We start from the raw sequence: 23,445 nt of genomic DNA, 5'->3' as shown, positions 1-23,445 counted from the left end.
TTGGTATTTGTAGCCTAGAAAATATCCTCCAGATTTTGCGTGTTTTTGTAACTCTAATTCCAGGGTGGAAAGACAGTATTTTGGTCAGAATCAGACTCTAAACAGTGAAGCGAATTGCTTCTATTTAGAAATTAGGTAACATCTATGTGGGGTAAATGGATGTAAATTGCGCTTTCCTACCCAATACAAGGGTAGACATTCTTTCCACTGAGAAAGGATAGGCAGGGTGGGCATCCTTTCCCACCATGACGACCCTGCCAGCAAGGACTTTCTGGCTCCAGAGTGCACCCACAGGTGGGGAGCCTGGGTGAAGGACCGACTTCAAGGAAAAGCGCCCCCCAACGGCAGACCAGCTCCCTGCAGCAGTGAAGGACATTCTCACTCTTTACAGCCGATTGCACATCCCAAAAGACACCTGGAAGTGAAGCTGATTTTATTTCCAAATAGAAAAAGATTATAATATCACATTGCTTAGAGCACTGAGAAAACAGGCAGGGATATACGACTGATCCTCGGTATTTATACATTATAAATCAAAAGAATATCAAGGCAAAGGGAAGATAACATAGAAAAGGACAATTTCTTTAAAAGGCCTTGTTCCCAATTTATAATTATTAGTCATAATCTTTTATTTCTGTCAACAGATCAGAAAATAACAATGAGCTTCAATGTCCACTTTTTTATACATTTGAGGTTAGTCTACGTTCAATATTTTCAATTACTTGTAATTGAGGGAAAGTGTTATTCAGGGACTAATAAATTTTAAAAAATAGAAAAACAATACTGATTAATAAATTTACTGTTTTTCTTTGACTACAAATACCAGTTTTGTTTAGTCTTAAACTATAAAATACACAGATATACCTGTATCTGTTTACAGATGGATGGATAACCCTACGTTTGTAGTATCATGCCTTATAGTTTCTCAAAACATTTTCATTCACTTTATCTTCTACATACATTGTCTCCTGATTCTGGCAAGAAGAGCCCTGTGGAGCCTCCAGGGCAAACATGGCTCACATTTCACATAAGCAGGAGGGATGCTGAGAAGCTTATGTAACTTGCTCAAGATGAAGCACTTAACTAAGATTTGGTGACTTTCATTTCAGTGATTTTTTTGCATTGTATCATGTTGCTTGACGATATTACGTTGATAGTTGAAATATCACTGTCCGCCTTAATTTATAGGATTCTCCTGATGAGGCTGCTTGAACTGATTCCTCCTTCAGCTGACCAGTCCAGGGGGCAGGCATTTTCTCTCATTTCATACGATTTGATTACTTCTGTCCCAAGTAAACAACCTACTATCCAGGTACGGAAAACATGATTAGAAAACACTTAGCCATTATATTACTGCAACAAAGAGCCACCTTTCCAACTCTCGAAGGAAAAAGAAACTTCAAAAAAGTCCCAAACAAAAAAATCCTAATAATGCATGTTTTCAAGTCAAAACTGGGTACTTTCTGTGTCTTCATTGTGACAACTGTTGTCTGGACTCTTTCCACCTAAATACTTGTCAGACCAGAACTACGGATCTCATTTGAGCCTTGAGGAAGCAAAGAGGACAAGACTCCAAAGCTCAGCTTTCTGGATAGTGTGGATGATTCAGTGATTTCTTTTCTGCTTCTGAGTCAGTTGGCCAGGAGACCTGGATGTGATAGGGCTTCAGTTCCTCAGGAGGGATAAAATCTGGGGCGTCACTCATGAGGTCGTGCCCCCGGAAGGATTTCGGGAAGGCTATGACATCTCTGATGCTTGGTGCTCCAGTGACAAGGCATATCAGTCTGTCTAACCCTGTGAGTAAGAGACCAAGTTAACAAATGAGCATGTAATCTATGGCTGGGAGTGACTTCGTTTTTCTGTAAAGTTGTCAGGAACTTTTAAATAAGAATCTTGAACAAGTTGCGGCCAAGCATAATCCCTGTCTTTTCAGGGAACTTTTGTTTTGGGAGGTTCTTTTTTTTTTTATTATTTAATTAAACTTTATTGGGGTGACAATTGTTAGTAAAGTTACATAGGTTTCAGGTGTACAATTCTTCATTACATCATCTATAAATCCCATTGTGTGTTCACCACCCAGAGTCAGTTCTCCGTCCATCACCATATATTTGATCCCCTTTACCCTCATCTACCACCCTGAGAGGTTCTTTTCTATCTCGTTTGAGAAAAATGCTCAGGACTGATACTGACATGCTACTGGGATTAACAGTGACAGCAGTTAATGCGTCCTTCGAAGGGCTTACTAAAGGTTGAACAAAATTAGGTGCTGTCCTAATAATTTTCCCCGAGAACACAGGAGTTCTCTGTTGTCGAGGGCCCATAATCTTGGTGAGCTTCCTAGAATTCCTCACGTTTTTCTTGCCCGATAAAACAAGCAGGGTGAGCGACTGCGGCCATCAGATGGGCCCTGGCAGGTTCCTGTGTTCACAAGCGGAACCCGAGGAGGCAGCAGTGTTTTCCAGACTCGTCAATGTGTCTGAGCTCCAGGGATTTGAGCAATGTTGACTTAAGACTGTGCAGTTTCATTCTATTAAAAAAACCTTGCAAATGCAAATTATCACTTAAGTTTTTATAACTGGTAAAATGTTTTAAAAATATATCAGTGAAATGAAAACACAAACTTAAGTTCTTGTAGAACCCTTGGCTTGCCCCTTACCTTCATTATTTCTCCATCCATTCCCATCAGCTAAGAGCCCACAGTTGAGACCTAATGCTATGGAATGAAATTTAACTTATAAAAGGACAGGTTGTTTACCTAAGGCAATTCCTCCATGAGGGGGCGCCCCGTAATCTAAAGCCTGGAGCAGGTGGGAGAGCAATTTCACATCTTCCTGAAATTAAAAAAATAATTCAATTTAAATACACACTGAGGGTCCGCTAAGTGCCGCACAATATGCTTAGGCACTAAAGGGAAAATAGTCTAAAAACGACCGTAAGAGGTTTACAGTTTGGTAAGAGAATATGACAGTTCACCAATATTAAAACGTAGAGAAATGCCGGGTGCTCAGTAATGCAGCTGTTATTATACTGATAACGCAAACAGAGTAAGGCCGAGCAAGGATATGGAGGTGTGGGCTCTGAAAGGTAGGGTGAAAGCAGGAAACCATCCTGTCTCAGGGACCAAGGGAAGAGAACATTAGGAAGCAAGTGTCAGATGCTGCTGGGAGAGGTGAGACAGCTTGAGGGTCATCAGGCCACTGGATTTGATGACTGCAAGTAATTTTTATGGGGCGATGCAGGTAGAAACGTTGAAGTGTGTCTGAAAATGGTTCTCTAACCAACCAGGCTGCAGATCAGCATCAAATAGGGAGCTTTTAAGGGACAAATGCCAAAGCTTTTTCTTCTGTTGGGCTGGGGTGCAGCTGTCCGTGTGTTTTGTGTTCAGCGCCTTCCACGTGATCCTGTTCTAATGTGCTGCAGGGCTGGGAACCACTGGCATGTAGGGAAGAAGCAAAAGCGATGTATTCTCACTCTTTTGAGAAGGTTGACAGTGAAAGGAATGAAAACATAGGCTGGAGAACTGATGACTGGAGGCTTAGACTTGGGGGGAGAAAAGTTAGGGGAGTTCACAATGTCCTTCACGCTAAAGGGGTATCTGGTGTTCGGAGTTCTGCAGTGCTGCGCTCAAAGTTCTATCCCAGGGAGTCAGTCCCACAAAACGATCTTTCAGGGTCTGACTTTCGTCATCTTTTCTTTCCGGAAGCCTAGGCTAGCCTTCTGCAGAACCATCAAACTAGATTCTGAGCCCTGCTTCTGTACAGACTTTCTTTTCAAACTCCTGATGAACCCACTCTCTCACCAAAATCTACCCGCTACCCCAAATACAACTAAAGTAGTACCTGATAGTGATACAAAGTCGTTTCAACCCTCCTCTCTTTCTTTAGCATTACCAACATTTTCAGTCATTTCATCAGTTTTTGAGCAGTGTAGTGGTTAGGAGGTTGGGACCTTGGGATTAAGGGCAACCTGCCTGGACTCGAATCCTGGCTCTGCTTACTTCTGTGGTGTGACTTTGGGCAAATTCATTAATCTGCCTCAGTTTCTTACCTGTAAAATGGGCAGAATAAGGGTATTTACCTCAAAAAGGGAGAATTAAATGTGTCGATGCTTATACAGAACTTCAGCAGTGCCTGGCATTAGTGCTTGGTAGCCCTAATGCACGGCTATTACCATTTACTTTTCAAAGGCTTACACTGAAGTTAGAGAGAGAAGCTGGTACTGTCCTCTGTCTAGTGAGTCCTCCACTCATGACAAGTTTTAACAATCAGACAGAACAGGCCCAGTCAGAAGACGATGTTACCTTCAGGACTGCTTCTAGGACGTGGTGCTGCAGCCGTGCCTCGTGAATCCGGATGGAACCACCTCCTATCTCACTGCCGTTTAAAACCAAGTCGTAGTGTTGGCTACGGGCCTAGGAGATTCACAAACCGTTACGTTAGAGAAAATTCCTGGCTCTCTCTTCTGTAACTGGAAGACAGAGCTACTTAGAGAAGGTAAACTACTGACTCCAACCCGACCAGCTCTCCTGGGGCTTCCAGAAGTGGGTCAGACTGTGAAATCTGAAGTTCTCTGCCTTTGTTTCCACATTTTATTTGGAAGTACAGATAAGCTACCTTTTCGGGCTCAGTGTACAGGAGGTGGATGTCACTGGGGTGGGGAGCAGTAAATGGGTGATGGGCTGACTCCAGCTCTCCGGGATTTTCCTCCTTGGGAAGGAAGAGCGGGAAATCCACCACCCAAAGGAAGGAGAACACAGCTGGGTCTCGGAGCACCACTCCTCTTGCTTCTAGAAGGTCAGCACATTCCAGTCGTAATTTTCCCAACAAGGAGCACTGCAAAAAGAAGATGTGAACATTGAGTTAACCGCTGTAACCGAGCAGGCAGCAAATGACACAATCTGGAATCTAAAGCCAGGACATTCTTGGAGAAAGGAGTAGCCAGTTAACAGAAGAGACACTCGAAGCTTCTCGGGAGACAAAGGTCTGAAATGATCAGACTGCAACATGGTTGAGAACGACTGTCAGACTCCGCAACTGGGTGAGTGTCTCCTAACAGACTGCGAACACAGGCTCTCAGAGCTTGACTGACCTGGGTCTGTATCACTAACTTCTCTGCACCCTTTTCCGTAGTAAAATAGAGACAAAAGTATCTACTCCAAAAGACTTGTGACGATTCAGTGACATAAAATATTAAGGTGCAATATGCACGGCAGGCATGACGGTTACTGTTTTCTCCCTGCTCCCGAAGGGTTGTGCAGAGGACCTGATGAGAGCCTGGCACAGTTCATGTTCCGTAGATGTTGGCTGTTATTAGAAAGGCAATAGGGATTAGAGGGTAACTTAGGAGTGTGACTTCTGGAACCAGACTTTGAGAGTCAGAAAAAAAATTTTGGCTCCTCCACTTCCCAGCTGTATGTGTGAGCAAAATTTTAACCTTTGTGCCTCAGTGTTCTTATCTTTATTTATAATGGCAACAGTATCAGTACTCTCAAGAGGACTGGCATGAGGATTTAATGAATTAATATATGTACACAAAGTACAACAGTGCTGGGCAAACAGGAAGTGCTTAATGAGTGCTAACGATGATGCATAGGGCTTCCCTGGAAAAGGGCACCTAGGAGAGAAACATGCCTGGAGACGTGTACAGAGTGTCACTTTGGCCTATTCTACCTCACATTTAAATATCCACAAGGCACTACCACTGTTACTATAAAGAAACCATGCTGTAGTGCAAGAGTGAATTTATGTCATGCTTCAAGTGTATTTTCAGGGTTCATGTTTGGCTTTTATACCACGCTTCTGTCTATTTTCAATGATCTCTAAAGCTAGATGCAGTCTTCCATCTGTCTCCTGAAGAACGGTGACTCAGCCAGTGCATGGCAGCTCTCAGCACCTCCCAGCTGCTGGAAGAAGGACCCTGCCAGTAGCAAGTCAGGGCCAGGGCTGTTGGCCAGCCCAGCAGCCCGCCAGCAGTCTGGTCTGCCTGTCCGCCACATTTTCAGGAGTGCATTATGTACAGAAGTTAGCGGTTATCAGATTTTCTTAATCTGCAAAACCTCAAAAATGAAACTAATTTTTCATAGCTGCACCTGAGTGCCTTTCTTAATCAGAGCCAAATCGGATCTGTGTGAGCAGTGCTCACAAAGGCTGGTAGCTGGTGCCAAAAATTCTAGTTTTCAGACAGTGCATTATAAAGCACTGGAAGATATTTATTCATATAAATATTCATATTCATATTCATAAAAATTCACACAGAGCAGCTCCATTTAAAAAAAAATGAACAGCCAATTGCAAATACGTGCTCTATACATAGGAAAAGAGAGCTTCATTCAGCCTGAACAGCCCAGCTGCTTGGACAGAGTTTTTCTTACTGCTCTCCTGTGCTCTCCAGCGGTTAGCAGGATCACGTCCTCCTCTTGGATCTCTATCAGTCTGGTGAGGCTCAACCCTTGCTCCTCCATTATGAAGTTAGCAACTGGAGAATTCCAGTGCCTATTGGCTTTCAGGAACACAGGTAAGACTTCCTGTAATAAAGAAAAAGACTTATTCACATTTTTTTAAAATTGGGGATGATTTACTTTTCGTGTCGTACAAAGATTTATTGTTCCCAATAGAAGAGAACCTATATGAGATTATCTCTATTCCTTCCCTGAACCCCTTCAAAATGATACTAAAGGAATTTAAAAAGTAATCTCATCATAATGGGGGGAAAAAAAAGAATGAAGGGTGAGGAGGAATAATCAGATAAGAGATTTCTGCAGATTTTTGGCAGGTTGCAAGTGAGTGGAAAAGGAATGACTGAAGAAGCAAGATGAAGGAAGGTCTGGCCCAGAGAACCATGGAGCAACCTCAGCACTAGAAGGAACTGATTTTACCCGGCAGAATCCTAGAGATGCTCAGGACTCTTTCAAAGCTTTGGATCCCCAGGTTAATGACGAACAGCCCTACTGCTCACCCTAATCTGAACCTAGCCATTTACAAGCTCTTCCAGGAACCCTGTCCTCCCAACCAGCTTTTCAAACGCTTCATTCTTAAATGTGTATAATCAACAATCGTTACACATTGAAGAAACTCTGCAATATTAGAAAATACACAGGGGTGGCTGGTTAGCTCTCTTGGTTACAGCACGGTGCTAATAACACTAAGGTTGCGGGTTCGATCCCCACATGGGCCACTGTGAGCAGCGCCCTCCTTAAAAAAACAAATAAACAAACAGCCACAGACACACAACCAAGATAAACAGAAGAAGGAACCCAAGTGGAAAGAGATAATTTAGGGACCAGAAGAGGGCTTGAACTTCAAAAGCACTCAAAAATATATTTTTATCAATCAAACCAGAATAAAATGTAGTGAAAAGAAACAAGAAAGAGCTACTGGAAATAAAGATATGTTGCTAAGAAACCAAAAAACAAACAGAAAAAACTCAGAAGAGTTGAAGAAATGTAGAAAGAATGAAAAAGACAAAATATGGGAAAGGACCCAGGAATAAAAGAGACAAGCAAGCTACAAAAAGAGGTCCAACATACAGCTAAGAGAAATCCCAAAAAGAGAGACTAGAGAAAATGATGAGGTCAACCAGACAAAAGAATTTTGCACACATGAAAGACATGAGCCTCAGTGTGCTGGAAGGGCACTTGAAGTGTGCAACATACTCAATGAAAGAGGACCCAAACCTAGACAAACTGTAAATTCATACAAGCATCAGACTTCAGTAATAGCAGATAGAAGAAGAAAATAAAGCAGTGCCTTCAACGAGTTAAGGCTGTACTGCTAATACAGTGGCCAGTCACATGCAGCTATTTAAATTTAAGTTAAAATGAAATGAAATTAAAAATTCTATTCTTCAGGCATACTAGCCACATTTCAAGCATTCAATAGCTACACTGACCACTGCCTACCATATTGGATAATGCAGTGATGAACCATGTCCATATTACAGAAAGTTCTATTGGACAGCACTGTTCTAAAGGGGTGTTACTGCCCATGCGGAATTTCATACTAAGAAAAATTACTAATCAAATGTGAGGATTTGAACATAAAGACATGTTTAGACATGTAAGGATTCAGAAAGTTTCTCTCTCACATTCATCCTTTAGGAAGTTACTGAGGGTATATTCCAGCACAACCAAGAAAGAGGAAGAGATGGGATCTAGGAAAAGAGTGGCTTCAATTCAGAAGAGGAATAAGAAAAGGTCCAGGAAGAGTAACTACGTAAGGCCTGTGTGTGTGTGCCTCATCTCTCATTGCAGGAAGTTAACAGATAGTTTAAAATGGATAATTTTTTTAAAAAGGCAGTATGTGGACATATTTCCGAAAACAGACACTCTGGTATGGGACTGGTAAGCAAACACTGCATTTCATTAATAACCCTTGTTTACTATTGGTTTATTTTACTGTGTGCATGCACGTATTGCTGAACATTAATAAACAAAACAATTTAAGCCAAATCAAGTTAAAGCATGATTTAAAAAAATAAGTAGTACCCGTTTCTTATATAAAAATTCAGAAAATTAGGAAAGTAAAAGACAAAAGAGGAGAAGAAAGAGTAGAAGAAGAAGAAAATGTAATAATAGTCCCACCAACTAAAGGCTGCCAAGTTAACCTTAAAGCTTATTTCCTGGTCCTGTGGTTCTTAGGTACAGATTTCAAATACTAGTAAAATAAAAATAAACAAAATTGGGAGATAGAGGGTTGCCAGTTTTGAATTTTATCAAGAATATAAAACAAACCCCAAATAATATCTATTACTATCATTATATAAAAGAACATTTCTACAGGAAAAAAAACAAGTAAAGGATAGTCCTTTAAATTCATTTAATTTCATGAAAAACATTTTGTTTCCCTGACTTCTCCATTTTGCCTTGACCCATTTTGGAAACCACTATCCTAATTTTTCTTTCTTATTGAAAAGTCCTATTGAGCTTGAGGTAAAAGGATGGGATATGACGTTGGTAGAGGTGGGTAGTCCATTTTCAATACACAAATAGTGTGTCTACATGGTTATGGCCACTGCATATGTAATTCTGTATTCTCCTTTTATTATGAACACTTGCCCCATATTACAAACTTGTAGGAGACAAAGTTTTAAAAAGAAACATTAGTATCAATTCCCTTAATTATTCCTTAATTTATTTCATCATTTCCGTATGGTTTCATTTTATTCCTATTATGAATGATACTGTGATGAATGATATTGTGATAAACACAAAGTCTCCTCATATTTTGCATGCTTTCTTTAAAGTGTATTACAGAAAGTTACTGAATCAAAAAAGCATGGCTGTTTTTAAGGTTATTGATTCCAAAGTGGCCAAAGCAATTTACACTTCCAGTGACAATGTAAGACACCCATTTGCCACTCCTGCTGCTCCCAATTTCAGCCACGCCAAGAACACAGAATGTGTGTTTCAGAGGTGTATTCAGAATGTTTAAAAAGGATATGGGAAGAACAGTGAATACAAGGCCCTGCCACACTTTCATCCCAACCTTGGGCACATGAGGCTCCAGCAATTTTCCTAATTGGATTAAAAGTACCACTGTTTAAAAGGCTACGTTGAACTTTCACATTCGGATTAATGGTGAATTCGACTAAGTTGAAGTCTTAGAATTATACCCAGGGGTAAGATTAAGTTTAAAAACAAAAAGAGGAAAAGTAGAAAAATGATCTGAAACATCAAGAGCCTCAACACTAATGATGGCGTAAGAGCTCAAGCAATTATTAGTTAAAAATACTGAATCCCTAAAAGACAGGAAAAAAACCTGCTCTAATTAACTCCTTACCTGATTAAAATGATCAGCTGCAAATTTCCTAATGGGCTCAATGTCTTTCCTTTTTAAGTATTTCTGGTGAAAAAAAATCAAAGTAAACTGATCAGTATGACACTTAGCTTCATAAACATGTTTATATCAAATGGGATACAAATATAGTTGGTGTCTTTCCATCACAATAGTGGGATTCAGTAAAAATTTAATTCCTGCTGCCAAATGACAGCATTTTTAAACTTGTTACAGGGCTATGTTTTACAATTATGCAGGTCTCAGTAGTAATCGCTGTGAACGTATTCCGTGTAATATGCATGATAAAGGTTCACAATGAATCTTTACAGCTGGATTGTGAAAGAAAAAATAACTTTCAGATCAGTAAGATGATTCAGAATTTGCTTATTTCAAGACTCCTTAAAATTCTTTAACTTTTAAAAAATTATCTCAGTGTCTTTCTAAGTGAGACACTATCATCATAACTAATATTCATGGGGCACTCAACTAGCGATGGAAGATACAAAAGGGTGGGAACAGGGTTTCCAACCCAACCCTTCTTATAATCTACGTGAGGAAGGATGGACGTCCTCTGATTGGAGTAAACAATACAAGCAGCATATGTTATGCTGAGCTTACCTGAGTACGTTCATTATGTGTGGACTGGAGTATGGACTCCAAATTACTTTCCACTGAACATATGAAGTGAACGAAAAGTAACGAGACTGAATTCTTATCCCCATGTTGAATATACTTAATATGCTTATATGTTCTAATGAGCAGTCTTTCAAAATAGTCATCTTTTTCAAAATCCAACCTACAAGGGTTAGGCTGGGGTAAGCTAAGCCTTTGGACAAACTGAGGCTGGAGACAGAATGTGAATGTATTTTATGCTCATCACTGGTGGAAATGATCCCAAATGAAGTACAGGAGTACTCCGTAGCATTGTTTAGAGGGAAAAAAAGCTCTATCTAGATCTTGAGTATAAACTCATATCCATAAGGTTTGATTGCTTTCTACTTACAGTTTTAGGGACACTGTTAGACTTAAAATATATATTCTCATTTAAAAAGAATTGTTCTTTCTGAAGTTTAAATGCGCCCATGCTGAACATACTTCCCAAATACACATTCTAGAGACAGCCCAGAAGTGTGCTTCGCTTACCGCTCCACCAGGGACACGTATGGCTTTGACGGCCCCCTGGGGTTTACTCAGTGCATCCCGAAGAAATCCAACCTTGGTGTTTCTGAACACATCACTGATATCTACAATCTGGAAAATGGGTCAAAAGCAAGGTAACTAAACATGAAGTCATTTTTATCTCAAAACATTGTACAAATAAGATTTTAGAGAAGAGAGCAGACCTTGTTAACATTTATTGACTGCAGTTAACCATGGGTTGGACACCATGGCAGGTGTTAATGTACTAATGAATTATTCAGTAGTATTTGTTTTTTTGGTTTGTTTGTTTTTAAGATTTTTATTGGGGAAGGGGAACAGGACTTTATTGGGGAACAGTGTGTACTTCCAGGATTTTTTCCAAGTCAAGTTGTCCTTTCAGTCTTAGTTGTGGAGGGCACAGCTCACCTCCAGGTCTAGCTGCCATTGCTAGTTGCAGGGGGCGCAGCCCACCATCCCTTGCGGGAGTCAAACCGGCAACCTTGTGGTTGAGAGCCCACTGGCCCATGTGGAAGCCTTCGAACTGGCAGCCTTCAGAGTTAGGAGCACGGAGCTCCAACCGCCTGAGCCAACTCATTAGTATTAATTTATTCCATCCGTAAAACAAGAGTGTGAGGTAGGCACTCTTACTGTCCCCGCTTAATAAATGAGGAAATCAACGCACAGAAAAGGAAATAACCTGTTCAAGGTGACACAGCTAGTAAGTGGGAGAGCCAGAATTTAACCCAGGCAGTCTGACTTAGAAACACTAGTCCGTATTACAAAAGAACCAAGCAGTGGTAAGTTGGCAGCTGTAAGTAGGCAGTGACGACTTTCTGTGCATTCCATTTGTGTATGTGTATTCCATTTTTTTCATTCTAAGAACCGAGCCCTGCCTATTCACAGGTCAGGAGGAACTCAGTTTCTACGGAAATTGCAGTGAGAACACATACAGAACTGTCACTAGTGTCACAGACAAAGGGGTGTTGCTTTCTACAGTAGATGATGAGCAGCTCGCTAATGGAAACTGTTCCGTGTACACTCAACCCTTACCCTTAGTTAAACATGCATGTGTCTTAATTTGAATAAACATTTCCGTATGTTTGAGCTCTCTGAAAACCAGGGGGAAAAGAATTATCATTTGCTTTCCAAGTGCCATTTTAGCTTAAGAAAAATCGAAGAGGAAAGAATAGGGTTTTTTCCTTTCAAGTTACCATTCATGCTCTTATGATTAATAACTTGTCAGTAATAAGTTTATAACAAGAACTTTGCTCTTGGAAATGGGTCTTGGAATACAGTAGTTAGAAAAGAGTATTATAATGCTAACACGGTATTATCCTCTCCTGCTACATGTAGCTTCATAACAAAAACGGTAAGCTAAAGTAACAACAAAAAAATATGATAAAACAGTGTGTGTAACTGATTGTAGATTTCAAAGTGGTTCTAAAGACTGCAGGACTATTTGGGGGCAGAGACCTGGAAAGGTGACAAGAAAAGTACCTTCATCCCAAAGCGAGTATCAGGCTTATCAGTTCCATAGCTGGCCAACGCCTCAGCAAAAGTCATGGAAGGAAAAGGAACCCCCAAAGGGCCTTTGTCATCGGGCCAGGAATACTGGAGCAAACCCTCAATTAGTCTCTGGATCCCGGTCTGGTCTACAAAAGACATCTCTATGTCAATCTGAAACCAAATAACATACGGAAACTAACTTGAACAGCCACAATATTAATATGTATGCATTTATATATTTCTCTGGTTTCAGTTACCATAGGATTCTGTATGTAACGCATGGGGGGATAAATATTATTGTATATCTGTTTTATGTCAGGTACTGTGCTAATGCTTCAAATATATCAACTTGTTTAGTTTCCACGAGTATCTCACAGCTTAGGACTCAGAGGCTAAGTAACTTGCCTCTGTATGTGTAAGTTAGTAGTGAAGCTACATTTGATCCCAGGTCAGTCCACCTTCGAAGCTTATGATTTTTGTGCTTCACCACACTGATTAATATGCTATCATACAGAAATTAAATCATAATAGTTCTGATGAGCCCACAGATTAGAGAAACAGATTAAATATCAACAATATACAGAATTGTTGGTTCTTAATGCAGACGAGATGGTTTGAGAACTTCATCACATCATGACCATTAAAACACTGTAGGAATCTCTGGCATTCCTTAGTTGATGACCATATGCTTTCTAAAAAGGACACATGAAATAGATCAAACATTAAATAATTAATGCCTCAACTGCTGGTTAGTATCATTAAATATCTAGTGGGTAAATTGTAATGAGAAGTAAAGTATATGTAATTACTGTCCGGGCCTGGAAATCCTTGGCCGTGGTGAGGCTGAATCAGTAAGAGACGAGTGAATATAACGTGGTACCTGAGTAAACTCAGGCTGTCTGTCTGGTCTTGAACCTTCATCTCGGTAACATCGGGCAACCTGAAAATACCTACAATTGAAAATAGCATTAATTGAATCATGATTCTAAGAAGACATACATACTTTCCCACAAAAGTTCAGGGCAGTGAAGCTATGAAATAATGATACCTAAAGGACATAAGAAATTTTAAAATCCTTCGTGATGCTCTAATCAGATACACAGCTGACCCAAGAGAACTGAACTATACATTGCTTTAGAAATAGACAAGGGCACCTTTGGCTATTCACATATTAGATGGGCATGCAAGGCGGTCCATGCTTCTTTGTACACTCTAGCTTGGGCCAAATTGGAATACATATTGCTCCATGAATACACTTGAGCTTTCCTGGGCTCTACCATCCCACTCATCTTCATCTGCTGAAATGTAGCTCTGTCCCAGAAGGCCTCACTCAAAGTTTTTCATGGTATTTCCCAAGACAACATAATTTCAAACCTTAATACCTACCGTGCAACTCTCAATGCACTTATTTCTGGTTTATATCACAGTTTTATTTATTATCCTATTCTGTCTTACTAGATTCATTAACTCCTTGAGAGCAAAACCTATTCTTTTTTGTTTTGAATCCCCTGCTACATACCAGCATAGAGCTGGCCATCCAATACATCTTTGCTAAATAATGACTACAAATGTTTAGGGTATTTTGCAAGTATTTTTCAAATTCTCCATTTTTTAATCTTTTACGGGATCAGATAATTTTTCCTTCCCCCTCCCCTTTCCTTTTCTGACAAGCATTTGCATAATGAAGGCTTACCTGTCTATACCACCAACCATCAGAAGCTGCTTAAACTGTTGAGGACTCTGAGGGAGAGAATAGAACTTCCCTGGTTCCCTGGATGGTATTACAAATTCTTTTGCACCCTTTTAATAAGAGAGAGGAACAGCAGAGATGTCATTAAAAAAAGCAATCCCAAGAACTGGTGGAAGTTGATACTTCAGCTCATCAATGAAATTAACGAGCATAGTTCCCACCATGACAGATCATTTCTTGCTCATCTTTTAGTACCCCAAAAAGCTTGCACATAGTAGGCTTTAAATAATGTTTGGACATAGTAGGTATTAAATGAATGCTTGCTGAAATGAATTCCCAATTCTGTTACTAACTAAAAGAATTTTGTGCATCAATTCCTATTCAAGTATTTCCTAACTGCTTTTCTAAATTACAGTTTTATAAGTCCATAAGTTGTATAAATAGATTAAATATCAAGGTTTAGAAATGTCAGTTATTAACAACGGATTTATATTTAAGGAACCAATTCATTATTGATTTGCATCTATAAACCTCAAGGGAAAGAAAACTCAAGTAGAATAAAAAGATTCTGACTCAAAATACCCATATAATTTTCTCAACTCTAAAAAAAAAATCCCAGTTAAAGTGACCATTCTGAGGCAGTAAATAAAAGAAATACAACCATGTGATTATAAAAGCAAAGCGGTCAGTTTCATAACAAATAGGACATTAGTAGGCTGATTTAGGGAATACACATACCCCTGGCGTCCTCTTAAACAGTGTTGGTGTTTCTACATCCACAAACCCTAAAAAGAGAAACATCTGAATTTACCAGATAGGAATTTGTCAAATAGGATGTCTGTGGTCCAGTCCAACAAATCTGAGGCTCCTCTTTAATTAGGAATCTTGACCGAAATAAGTTACCAAGCCTACAGATGCTAGTTTCTACAAACCCAAGAAGGAAGCTGAAGATTTTCCTAAAATCCTATTCTGTTCCTAAAGCTGATAATTTTCTCATCAAACAATTCTAACTATTTGATGGATTCTTGTCTACTGAACTGTTCTGGTTTTCTAAATGTTCTGCTAGTGTAGTAAAAATAAAAAATATAGTAGGAAAAACCCCAGGACTGATTAAAGAGTTTAGTTCAATTCACATGACACTTCTGAGCTCACAATAAATGACATACAAATGTGATAAAAAATTAAAAATATATATACCTAACAAGCCAAAGGCCGTCCTACCTTCACCGGTGATGGGAAATACTTAATATAACAGGCACTATCACCTTTAAAAGGCTGTATTTGTGACCCAGTTAGGAACTAAATTATGCACCAGGACAAAACACCTGGATGTCAACCTTCAAAAACTGCTTTACACATTCAGTGAATTCCAGACCTCTGGCAACATCTGACCTAGTGATGCTAAAGAGAGGATACAGTAGAACTGCTGAATAAAACCGAGGAGGTGCCAGCAAGCTCCAAAGAGAATGCAGGCATTCCCCTTACCGTGTAGATTACAGAGATATTCCCGCATTTTCATGACCATCTGGGACCTCAGCCGCAGGTTACGCTGCATTTGGAAACTACGCAAGTCTAAGTAACGATACTGCAAACGAAGAGCCTCTGTTTTCTAAACAAATGTAAAGATTTGTATGTTTAAATATTTTTCAAATATTAAAAAGATATATTAACTTTAGATAGAGTTTAAATTTCCAAAAACTTTAGCTCTAAAGCTTCCAGCGTTTGTGTATACACTGCCATCCTTAATTCCTACAATGTCTAAGTTTGTTACTAGTACAGATTTTACATTATCACTAGTCATCATTATTGGCATTACCCTTCACCCTATTGAAGTTTGCCTTACTATACATGTATCCATTCATGCAGGCCTGTTGTTGAGTCTTGATTTCAAAGATCTTTGAAAAATAAACAATGGAATCAAAAACAGCTATGACTTTATCACCTGAATGGGACTACAAGTGTAAGAAATGCAAGGGAACAGCAGAGGACTCTCCACGTCTGTGCTTATAGGAACACAGTGCGGTTTGCTTATTCTCGAGGCTGTAAACAAACCTCTGCATCCCTCTTTGTGCTGACTTTTAAAAAAAGTAATTCCTAACTGCTTTTCTAAGTCAAACTGTAGTTTTATAAGTCTGCAGATTGTATAAGTAATTAAGTATCAAGGTTTAATTTAACTAAACTCCACACCTTTCCCTGGAATAGCTTATTTCTTTGATACTCAAAATAGAAGAACTATATGTCACTTCTCTTTCTGAAATCCTAACTGTGTATTTCCTTTTTTCTATCTCATAACGAGGTCAACTCTAATTATATTATTTTTTCCAATGAAAAGATTAGTATTGGGAACTTAAGTATTGGGATATTAAATATAAGACTAAGTGGCTTTTGCAATTAATTTAAAAATCCCTTTATAGATCAGTTTACAAATTAGGACTATGCAGGTCTACAACTGTTAAATAATTGTGACAAAGCTAAAAATTAGCTGGGTGTACTTACCCAGTGCTATCTAGCTTCTTCAACCCCTCAATCTTTGGTAAAGAGCATTCTCAATTACAGTAATCATATTTATATGCTTGGGAAGTCATGCCAACCTCTTATCACTGTTAGAGGCTTAAACTTAGGAGATGCAGGGTCTCCTATGTCATTTGGCCATTTCCAAGCTAGACATAAATTACTTTTCAAAATGTAAAACAATAACAGCAAAAAAAGTAAACAACATAACACCCTGAGTCTTAAAGACAGAACCATGTTTCATTCAAGCTGTCTGAAAAAACAGTCTGAGTGTTTAGGAACCGAAAGCTTAATGAATCGTCACCATTTATGAACAGTTCACCAAGAAATTTCAGATCTAACAGAACAATTCATGATACATCTGTAACAAAATGCTTCATGTTCTAGAAGTTAAAGTTTTTCTTTAAAAAACTCTGAAAACACTTCACTGGTCATCAACATTTTCTAGATTGCTCTATTAGTAAAGGAGGATGGCACCTTCACAAAGTCCTTAATTTCAAAGGGCAGCTTCTTGCAGGAATTCAGAAGTTCAGCTGTCTTAACCTTGATTTCAATCTCACCTGTTGGCATTTTCTTAAAGAGAAAAAGAAAAAAGACCTATTTTCAAAATCACTCATCAGGACGTACACAGTGAACATTTGTAAAACACGTGACTTATTTACATATGTAAAGTGTTCAGTGCTTACAGCATATAGTTTAAATGTCTATGCATGACTCTGACATTCTTTTGCATATTTGGCTGGTGTGACGCATCATTAACAAATATTTTAACGTGTATATTAATATAGGCGTGTGTGTCTGTAGTAAAGATCTTGAAATCTAAGTTCATTCATAGATATCACAGAGCTTTAGTGCCTGATGTCCAGTAGGTGCTCAGCCTCTGTGGCCCAAATGTGGAGACAGTGCAAATGTTTGCAGGGAAAATTCACATAAACAGGGTCGAAACTACTAACTGGATTCTCTTGTCCTGGAGGTCGGGAAATTACTGTCCCAGATACTTTCACCACAGATTCCACGGGGGCTTCACATAAAATCTTCTTCACAGAAGCAGCCGACTACAAAATAAAAGGGGAAAACAGTTCCATGAAGCAAATGAGCTTAAAGGAATCTGTAGTAACTGCAGTCTATGGTTTAGAAAAATGTTAGTACTCATATAGCTTAACTGCCATAAATACTGGCGCTGCCATTAATGATTTTATTAAAGAATTTGGTACATTGCACCCCCATTTTGACTCCATTTAATACAGCAAGTCAAACTCTTAGTTAAGAGTTTTAAATTTTTTTCCTTAATGGAAAATAAGGAGAAGAACAATTAATGCAAACAAGTGCCACATACTTTAAAGCCAGCTGTCTCCAGGGTTAGTCTTAGGGGCAGTTAAATCCAGGAGCAATAATGGAGTCCAAAGAGAAAGGAGTTCTCCTGGGTCATCTATGCTCATCTCTGGACCCTGACCCCTGAAAGATAATTCACCGCTCTGTACTTATTTCAAACACTAAGAGCTGAGTAAATCATATTTTTCTTAGGCATACAAGCATTTGTAAACATCACTACAGTAGAAACCAATGTTACCCAACAATCACGACGAAACTTTTTACAATTTTAATGGTAATTATTTTTTGAGCAGGACGTACCTTCAGATGGCTCAAAATTCAGAGAGTACAAATACATACACAGTGAAAAGTCTCCCTCCTATTCTTGTCCTCCGGACTCCTTAGTTCCTCTCCCCAGAGGCACTCAGTGTTACCAGATACTCATGTGTCCTTCCAGGGCATGTCACAAGATACACACATACATGTCCCCTTTAATACAGATAAATATCCAGTTTTTTCCGTCTAACAATATACTTGGGGTCCCCCTGCCCCACATTAGTACTTAACGAGCTTCCTTTATCTCATTTCTATGGCTATAAGGATATACAATTTTTGATACCAGTCTCTTATTGGGGAACATCTAGGTTCCCAATTTTTTTCCTATTAAAAATAATCCTGCAATGAATAATCTTGTATTATGTCACTTTGCGTCTGTGTAAATCTAGGTAGAAGATAATTGGTTAGAAGGGGAAGGAATGGTTCCAAGGGTACGTGCGTTTTTAATTCTGGTACTGCCAAACTGCCCTCTGCAGAGTTAGTGCCAATCTGCACCCCTCCTGGAAAGTATGGGCACTTGTGTTCCCAAGGAGTGTGCTGTCAATCCAGTGTGTCAAAAATTACAATTCGGTGTAGTTACAATTCACAGTTCTCTACCTATGAGTGGGGTTGGACATATTTTCAGATGACTATAAGCCATTTATATCTTCTTTCCTATATTTTATGGTCATATCCTGGGTTCATATTTCTACTGGGTCACTGTTTTTTGTGGTGTTTTTTTTTTTAAATTGATTTGTAGTAGCCTTTTAAATATTAGACAAATTAGCCCTTTGTTTTGATGTGCTCATTAACAAATATTTATATAGGTGTGTGTGTGTCTTGATATTGCTTATATTTTTTCAGTTTTCATTAACTTCTGAATTTAAAACTTTAACTCAAACATACTTAAGCTAACGCTAACCACAGCATCTAAGAGACTTTTAGTAACACTAGAAAACTTACTACCTCATCCTGGGGAATGACAACTTGAACAAGCCCGTGGAAATCTCTTAGGACCAGGAAGATGTTTTGCCTGATTAATGAAGAAAATGAACATGTTACAATAAAATCTCTGAGCCCCAAATTTAAGCAGGCAAAACACATTAAACAAGCAAAAACCCGTACAATTTCTTACATCCTTTTTATAATAATGATGTGATTTCATTAGCTAAGTCATGAAATTTTCTATGTAGCTTATTAATGAAAACAAGACTTTTCATTTTCAATTTCAATTTTTAGCTATATATACAGCTTACTAATGTTATTCAGATGGCTTACTAATGAAGGGGAACATTTAAAAGTTTTTTAAAATTTTACTGGCTTAAGTCTTTATAAGAAAATTTTATTACAATAAATTTGGAAACTTTCCACATTAAAATTCAAGATAATATTTTAAGATATTAGAAATATCTGATTGGTGATTTTTGAAATACAGCAACATAAAGTATTTTCCTAAAAAAAGATACAATCTAAAATTTTCTAGAAGTCCAACTACTAATTTAATACCTGTATAACCCATCAAAAGCTCCCCCAAATCCCAACATCTTAGCATTTAACCTACATTTCTCATACTTTCCTTAATATTAAGAAGAGGTTCAGAAAGCCTCCTGACATTTTGAGTTGAGAAGATAAAGTCAACAAATTTATGGGTCAAATATCCATCCATTTTGGACATGTGCTTTAGAAAGGTCACGCAATTTATATACTTTGTATCTCTTCATTGTGACTTAGTATACTATTCAGACATGTTCTGGATTACAGAGTGAATAACAAACAAATGGGCTCTTAAGGAATCTTTGTTCTCTACCTAAATTTAGTATAAAATAAGCTTTTTCATGCTCTTGAAGCTCACCACCTGACTCATTCCCAATTACTGGTCCTAGGGACTGTTAAACAAAAATTTTAATTTCTATGGTTGAAAATATTTTTAAAAGAAAGGGTTTATTAGGCCATTGCTACCCAAAAAACAGAAAAGCAAAAGACTGGTCTTGGAGCACAAAGTCTAAACCACCAGCAGCACAGCTAGGTAGGAAAGACAACAAGTCCGTCATCCCAGAGTTTTGCAAGCGTTTTTATATATCAAGTAGGGGGAAGAAAGATGTAAGCCATTATGAAAGAATTGGCATTAGCTATAGACGAAGAGAATGGGAGAAGGTGAAGCGAGCTAGTTGTGGGATAGGCACAGAATCCGTAAAACTCATAAGTAAACAAGAAGCAGAGGCTCCTGGGGTTTAACAGTGCCTGGCTATCACTCTTTTTAGATAATCTCGGACATTAATCTGGAAGTTGATTAATAATTCCAACGTACACTAAAGGAGTGTGACCAGTCTTTTGTTGGTTTTGCACTACAGTGGTTAATGGATTAACCCCTTTTGGTTTCTTCCTTCCACCCTCCAGTCTGCTGTAATTTAATTTAGGATGTCTCAGAATTTTTCCCTTGTCAGAACTCTTCAATCTTGGTAAACCAAGGAACATTCCAGTCCATTGGTGGATCACACTTCATTATTATACCCTTCAACAGATGTTACTGGTACTTACTCAGTGACACTATTTGGGTCTTTCAAAACAAAACTGAAAATTCTATGAATCGTAAGACTCTTGGCAGGAATTGCAAAGTTTTTATTTTCCTGACTGGTTGAAAATTAATAAAGGTTTGGCATTGCCTTGGGAAAACAACACCATGCTTTTTGAAACCATCTGCCTCAACTTACCTTCGGTATTGAATCCATCCACACAAGGTGACTTCTTGGCCTAAGTGAGAAGAACGCAACTCTCCACATGTGTTGGTCCGGGCAACAAAGCTACTGAATTCTTCAAAAAAGAAAAAAAAAGCAAGAATAAAAATATATCATTTGCAAATTGCTTAAAAATAAAGACTCAAATCACATCATTTTAGGTATTTCATGTCAATGGATAAAATTTGTAAAGGAAGTCCAAGTATGTCATTTGATTCAATCACTATTAAATTTACCTGCAAATGTGTCAGAAGCCAAGTGAATAACTATCTTAATGTACATTTTTGCCTTGTTAGGAAATCTAATTTGTTTTGATCACCCAGCGTTTGCATTTACCAAAAATTATTCTATTCTTAATAGTGCACATTTCTTCCCCAGTGAAATAGGATCTTAGCAACCACGGAAGTTTTATGGTGCAGTAGCTAAGTTTCCCTGTGAATCTAGAGTGAAAGTCACTCATACTGAGAAAACACTAAAGTATTCTCAACTGTGAACGAATTCTTGAGGCTTCTTATTAGTAGCTTCAACTGAAAGGAGAATAGCCTACCTATGTGACTACTTTACTTGTATTTTTAAACTCCAGGAAAAAAAACTGCATGTAAGAAATGAAGAGAAGGAATGATCTGCTTCTACACATAAGGCCATCCAGTGAAGACTAGGGGCAAAATGAAGTAAGAGTCCTCTGGTTGTCGAGGACAGAGGAAGTGCTGTTCAGAGGACAAGAGCCCTTCACTGCATTCACCTGGAATTCTCCTCTGTGAACTCAGCACCAGACTTCTGGAGAAAGTACCCCAGATCAGCTGGGGGATCCTTCCGGTGGGTGTGGCTAAACCCCTGTTCAGCCGATTTAACCAACAGAACATGTTGGAGCCGCAGGATGGCGAGAGACGCCCACGAGTCCCACACTGCCGGTGTTGGATGGTGGTCAACAATCAGTTTGGGAAATACACGAATCCCTTAAAATGCTAGCACTTCCCCACTGTCTTCAGTATTTAAGCTCTTCTCCGCTGAACGTGCAAGTACACGTGTCTGAAAATTGGATGGATCGGCCAGGTCTTTGGGGCCCTTGTGGAGTGGGTAGGATTGCATCAGTTTCCACTTAAATAGTCACAAACGCAGCCGCCGCCAGAAGTGCGAGAACGATTATACAGCAGCGCAAGGCTGGACCCCGCGAGCGCGCAGACACCGAAGGGGCCTGTCATCGGACGCATGCCCTTCTCTTTCACGTTTCCCCGGAGGTTCCCGCGGGCAGAACCGGAAAACGGGAACTCAGCCTCGCGTGTCAAAGCTCCGAGATCTGGCGGCCGACTTCCGATCTTCAGAAAGAAGAAGGAGGGCAAATCCAACGTTCTGAGGGCCCGAACCACACGGAGATCACCGGGTAGTGGTGGTGCTGGTGGTGGGGGGGTAGTCAAGCGCACCTCAAACTGCCCGGCGAGCGCCCAAGATTACGGTGAAGGCATTCAACCAATCAGAACGTAGGCGCCTCCGCCATGCTTAGTGCGGGCGGAAATTGGAAGGAAAGCTTCGCGCCTCTAGAAAAGCTGTAGAGCAACATCCTCACGGTTAGGAAAATTGGCGATAGCGGTAATAGGTCGTTCGACCTTGCCCTCAGTTAAAATGGCGACCTTAGTTGCTTCATTGACTGGGAACCAGCGCTCAGTAGGCTTCCTGCGTCGGGCCGCAGAGCGAGTCGGGAAGCGAATTTAAACTGAGGCGGCGGCTGAGGGGTAAACTGCGGGATTTCGAGGGTGGGATCGCGTGGCTAGCCTTGGCCCCCGAAGGGCTCAGGTGGAGAAGGCGAGTTGGGAGACACTGTCCCTTGCCCTTCCCCTCTGCTGTCGGGGGTCGCCTCCTCAGGAGCGAGGGTCGCAGAGCTGGGTGGCTGGATCAGCGGAAATACCCCTCCGGGTGAAGTCTCAGGGCTCACCTAGCGTCTGAGGGAACGGAGGTCTCCCTGCTGGGCACGTTTGTGTTCCTGGAGAAGCCTCTTGTGGAGCGGGAAGGAATTTGGAAGGGCCAGGTGTTCCTCCGCTCTCTCCCTGAGCTGCCATTTGGGCGGCTTTTTTTTACTTCAGGGGATTTCAGTCTGTACGTGGTTTTGGATCCGGGCTTGAAGAATGATTCGTGAAGCCAGCTTGGGTGACAACGTCATCACAGCATTTCATTGGTAAGATGCTTTGTATTGATCCAGGACTGGCAGCGAACGTGCTATGTCGCACTGTTGTGTGGTCATTATTTTGACAATACTTGAGTGTGGCGCTGTGTTTCACACTACGCCCTTAGCACCGGGCTGAGCCCTGGCGCCGGGGCAGGTGGTTTCAGGGTTTGGTAGCCTTGTAGAAAAGGGAACTCACGTCCCGTTCCCTCACAGACTTAGCGCAAGAAAAACAACGAAGTTGTCATTGTGTTAGGAAGTACAAGTGCAGAGTTGGCGGGAGAGCTAGCTACTTGTAAAATTTTA

The 23,445-nt window shown here is 39.8% G+C and overlaps 2 protein-coding genes across 2 annotated transcripts in view; one reads left to right on the top strand and one right to left on the bottom strand.

Annotated features, from left to right (window-relative positions):
* Window positions 1-432: 432 nt before the first annotated feature.
* Window positions 433-23,445, top strand: part of CENPL (centromere protein L) — a 37,090-nt gene continuing 14,077 nt past the window's right edge. The window contains exon 1 of the mRNA XM_033092730.1: window positions 433-1,312. Coding sequence (XP_032948621.1) covers window positions 1,130-1,312 — 183 coding nt within the window. The 5' untranslated portion in view covers window positions 433-1,129. The remainder of the gene's footprint in view (window positions 1,313-23,445) is intronic.
* On the bottom strand, window positions 1,309-22,434 carry DARS2 (aspartyl-tRNA synthetase 2, mitochondrial). Its single transcript, XM_033092731.1, has 17 exons — window positions 21,724-22,434; window positions 20,958-21,057; window positions 19,213-19,279; window positions 17,574-17,675; window positions 17,098-17,193; window positions 15,595-15,718; window positions 14,848-14,894; window positions 14,113-14,219; window positions 13,300-13,369; window positions 12,411-12,590; window positions 10,917-11,024; window positions 9,777-9,839; window positions 6,371-6,523; window positions 4,614-4,832; window positions 4,301-4,411; window positions 2,756-2,831; window positions 1,309-1,794 (listed from the first exon to the last, which is right to left on the bottom strand). Exons 1-17 carry the CDS (start codon window positions 21,842-21,844, stop codon window positions 1,580-1,582), a joined length of 1,959 nt encoding a protein of 652 aa, XP_032948622.1. The 5' UTR covers window positions 21,845-22,434; the 3' UTR covers window positions 1,309-1,579.

The sequence above is a fragment of the Rhinolophus ferrumequinum genome, chromosome 22 (assembly GCF_004115265.2).
Source record: "Rhinolophus ferrumequinum isolate MPI-CBG mRhiFer1 chromosome 22, mRhiFer1_v1.p, whole genome shotgun sequence".
NCBI lineage: Eukaryota > Metazoa > Chordata > Mammalia > Chiroptera > Rhinolophidae > Rhinolophus > Rhinolophus ferrumequinum.
This window is presented reverse-complemented; position numbering and strand designations above follow the sequence as displayed.

Bases quoted from the DNA above. Each gene is read 5' to 3' on its own strand.
- DARS2 (XM_033092731.1), bottom strand. From the start codon at position 21,844: ATGTTCTGTTGGTTAAATCGGCTGAACAGGGGTTTAGCCACACCCACC. The intron at 14,895-15,594 runs GTAAGGGGAATG...TTCTCTTTTTAG, and splicing joins ATATCTCTGTAATCTACACG to GGTTTGTGGATGTAGAAACA. The intron at 4,412-4,613 runs GTAGCTTATCTG...TGAATCTCCTAG, and splicing joins TGTACACTGAGCCCGAAAAG to GCCCGTAGCCAACACTACGA.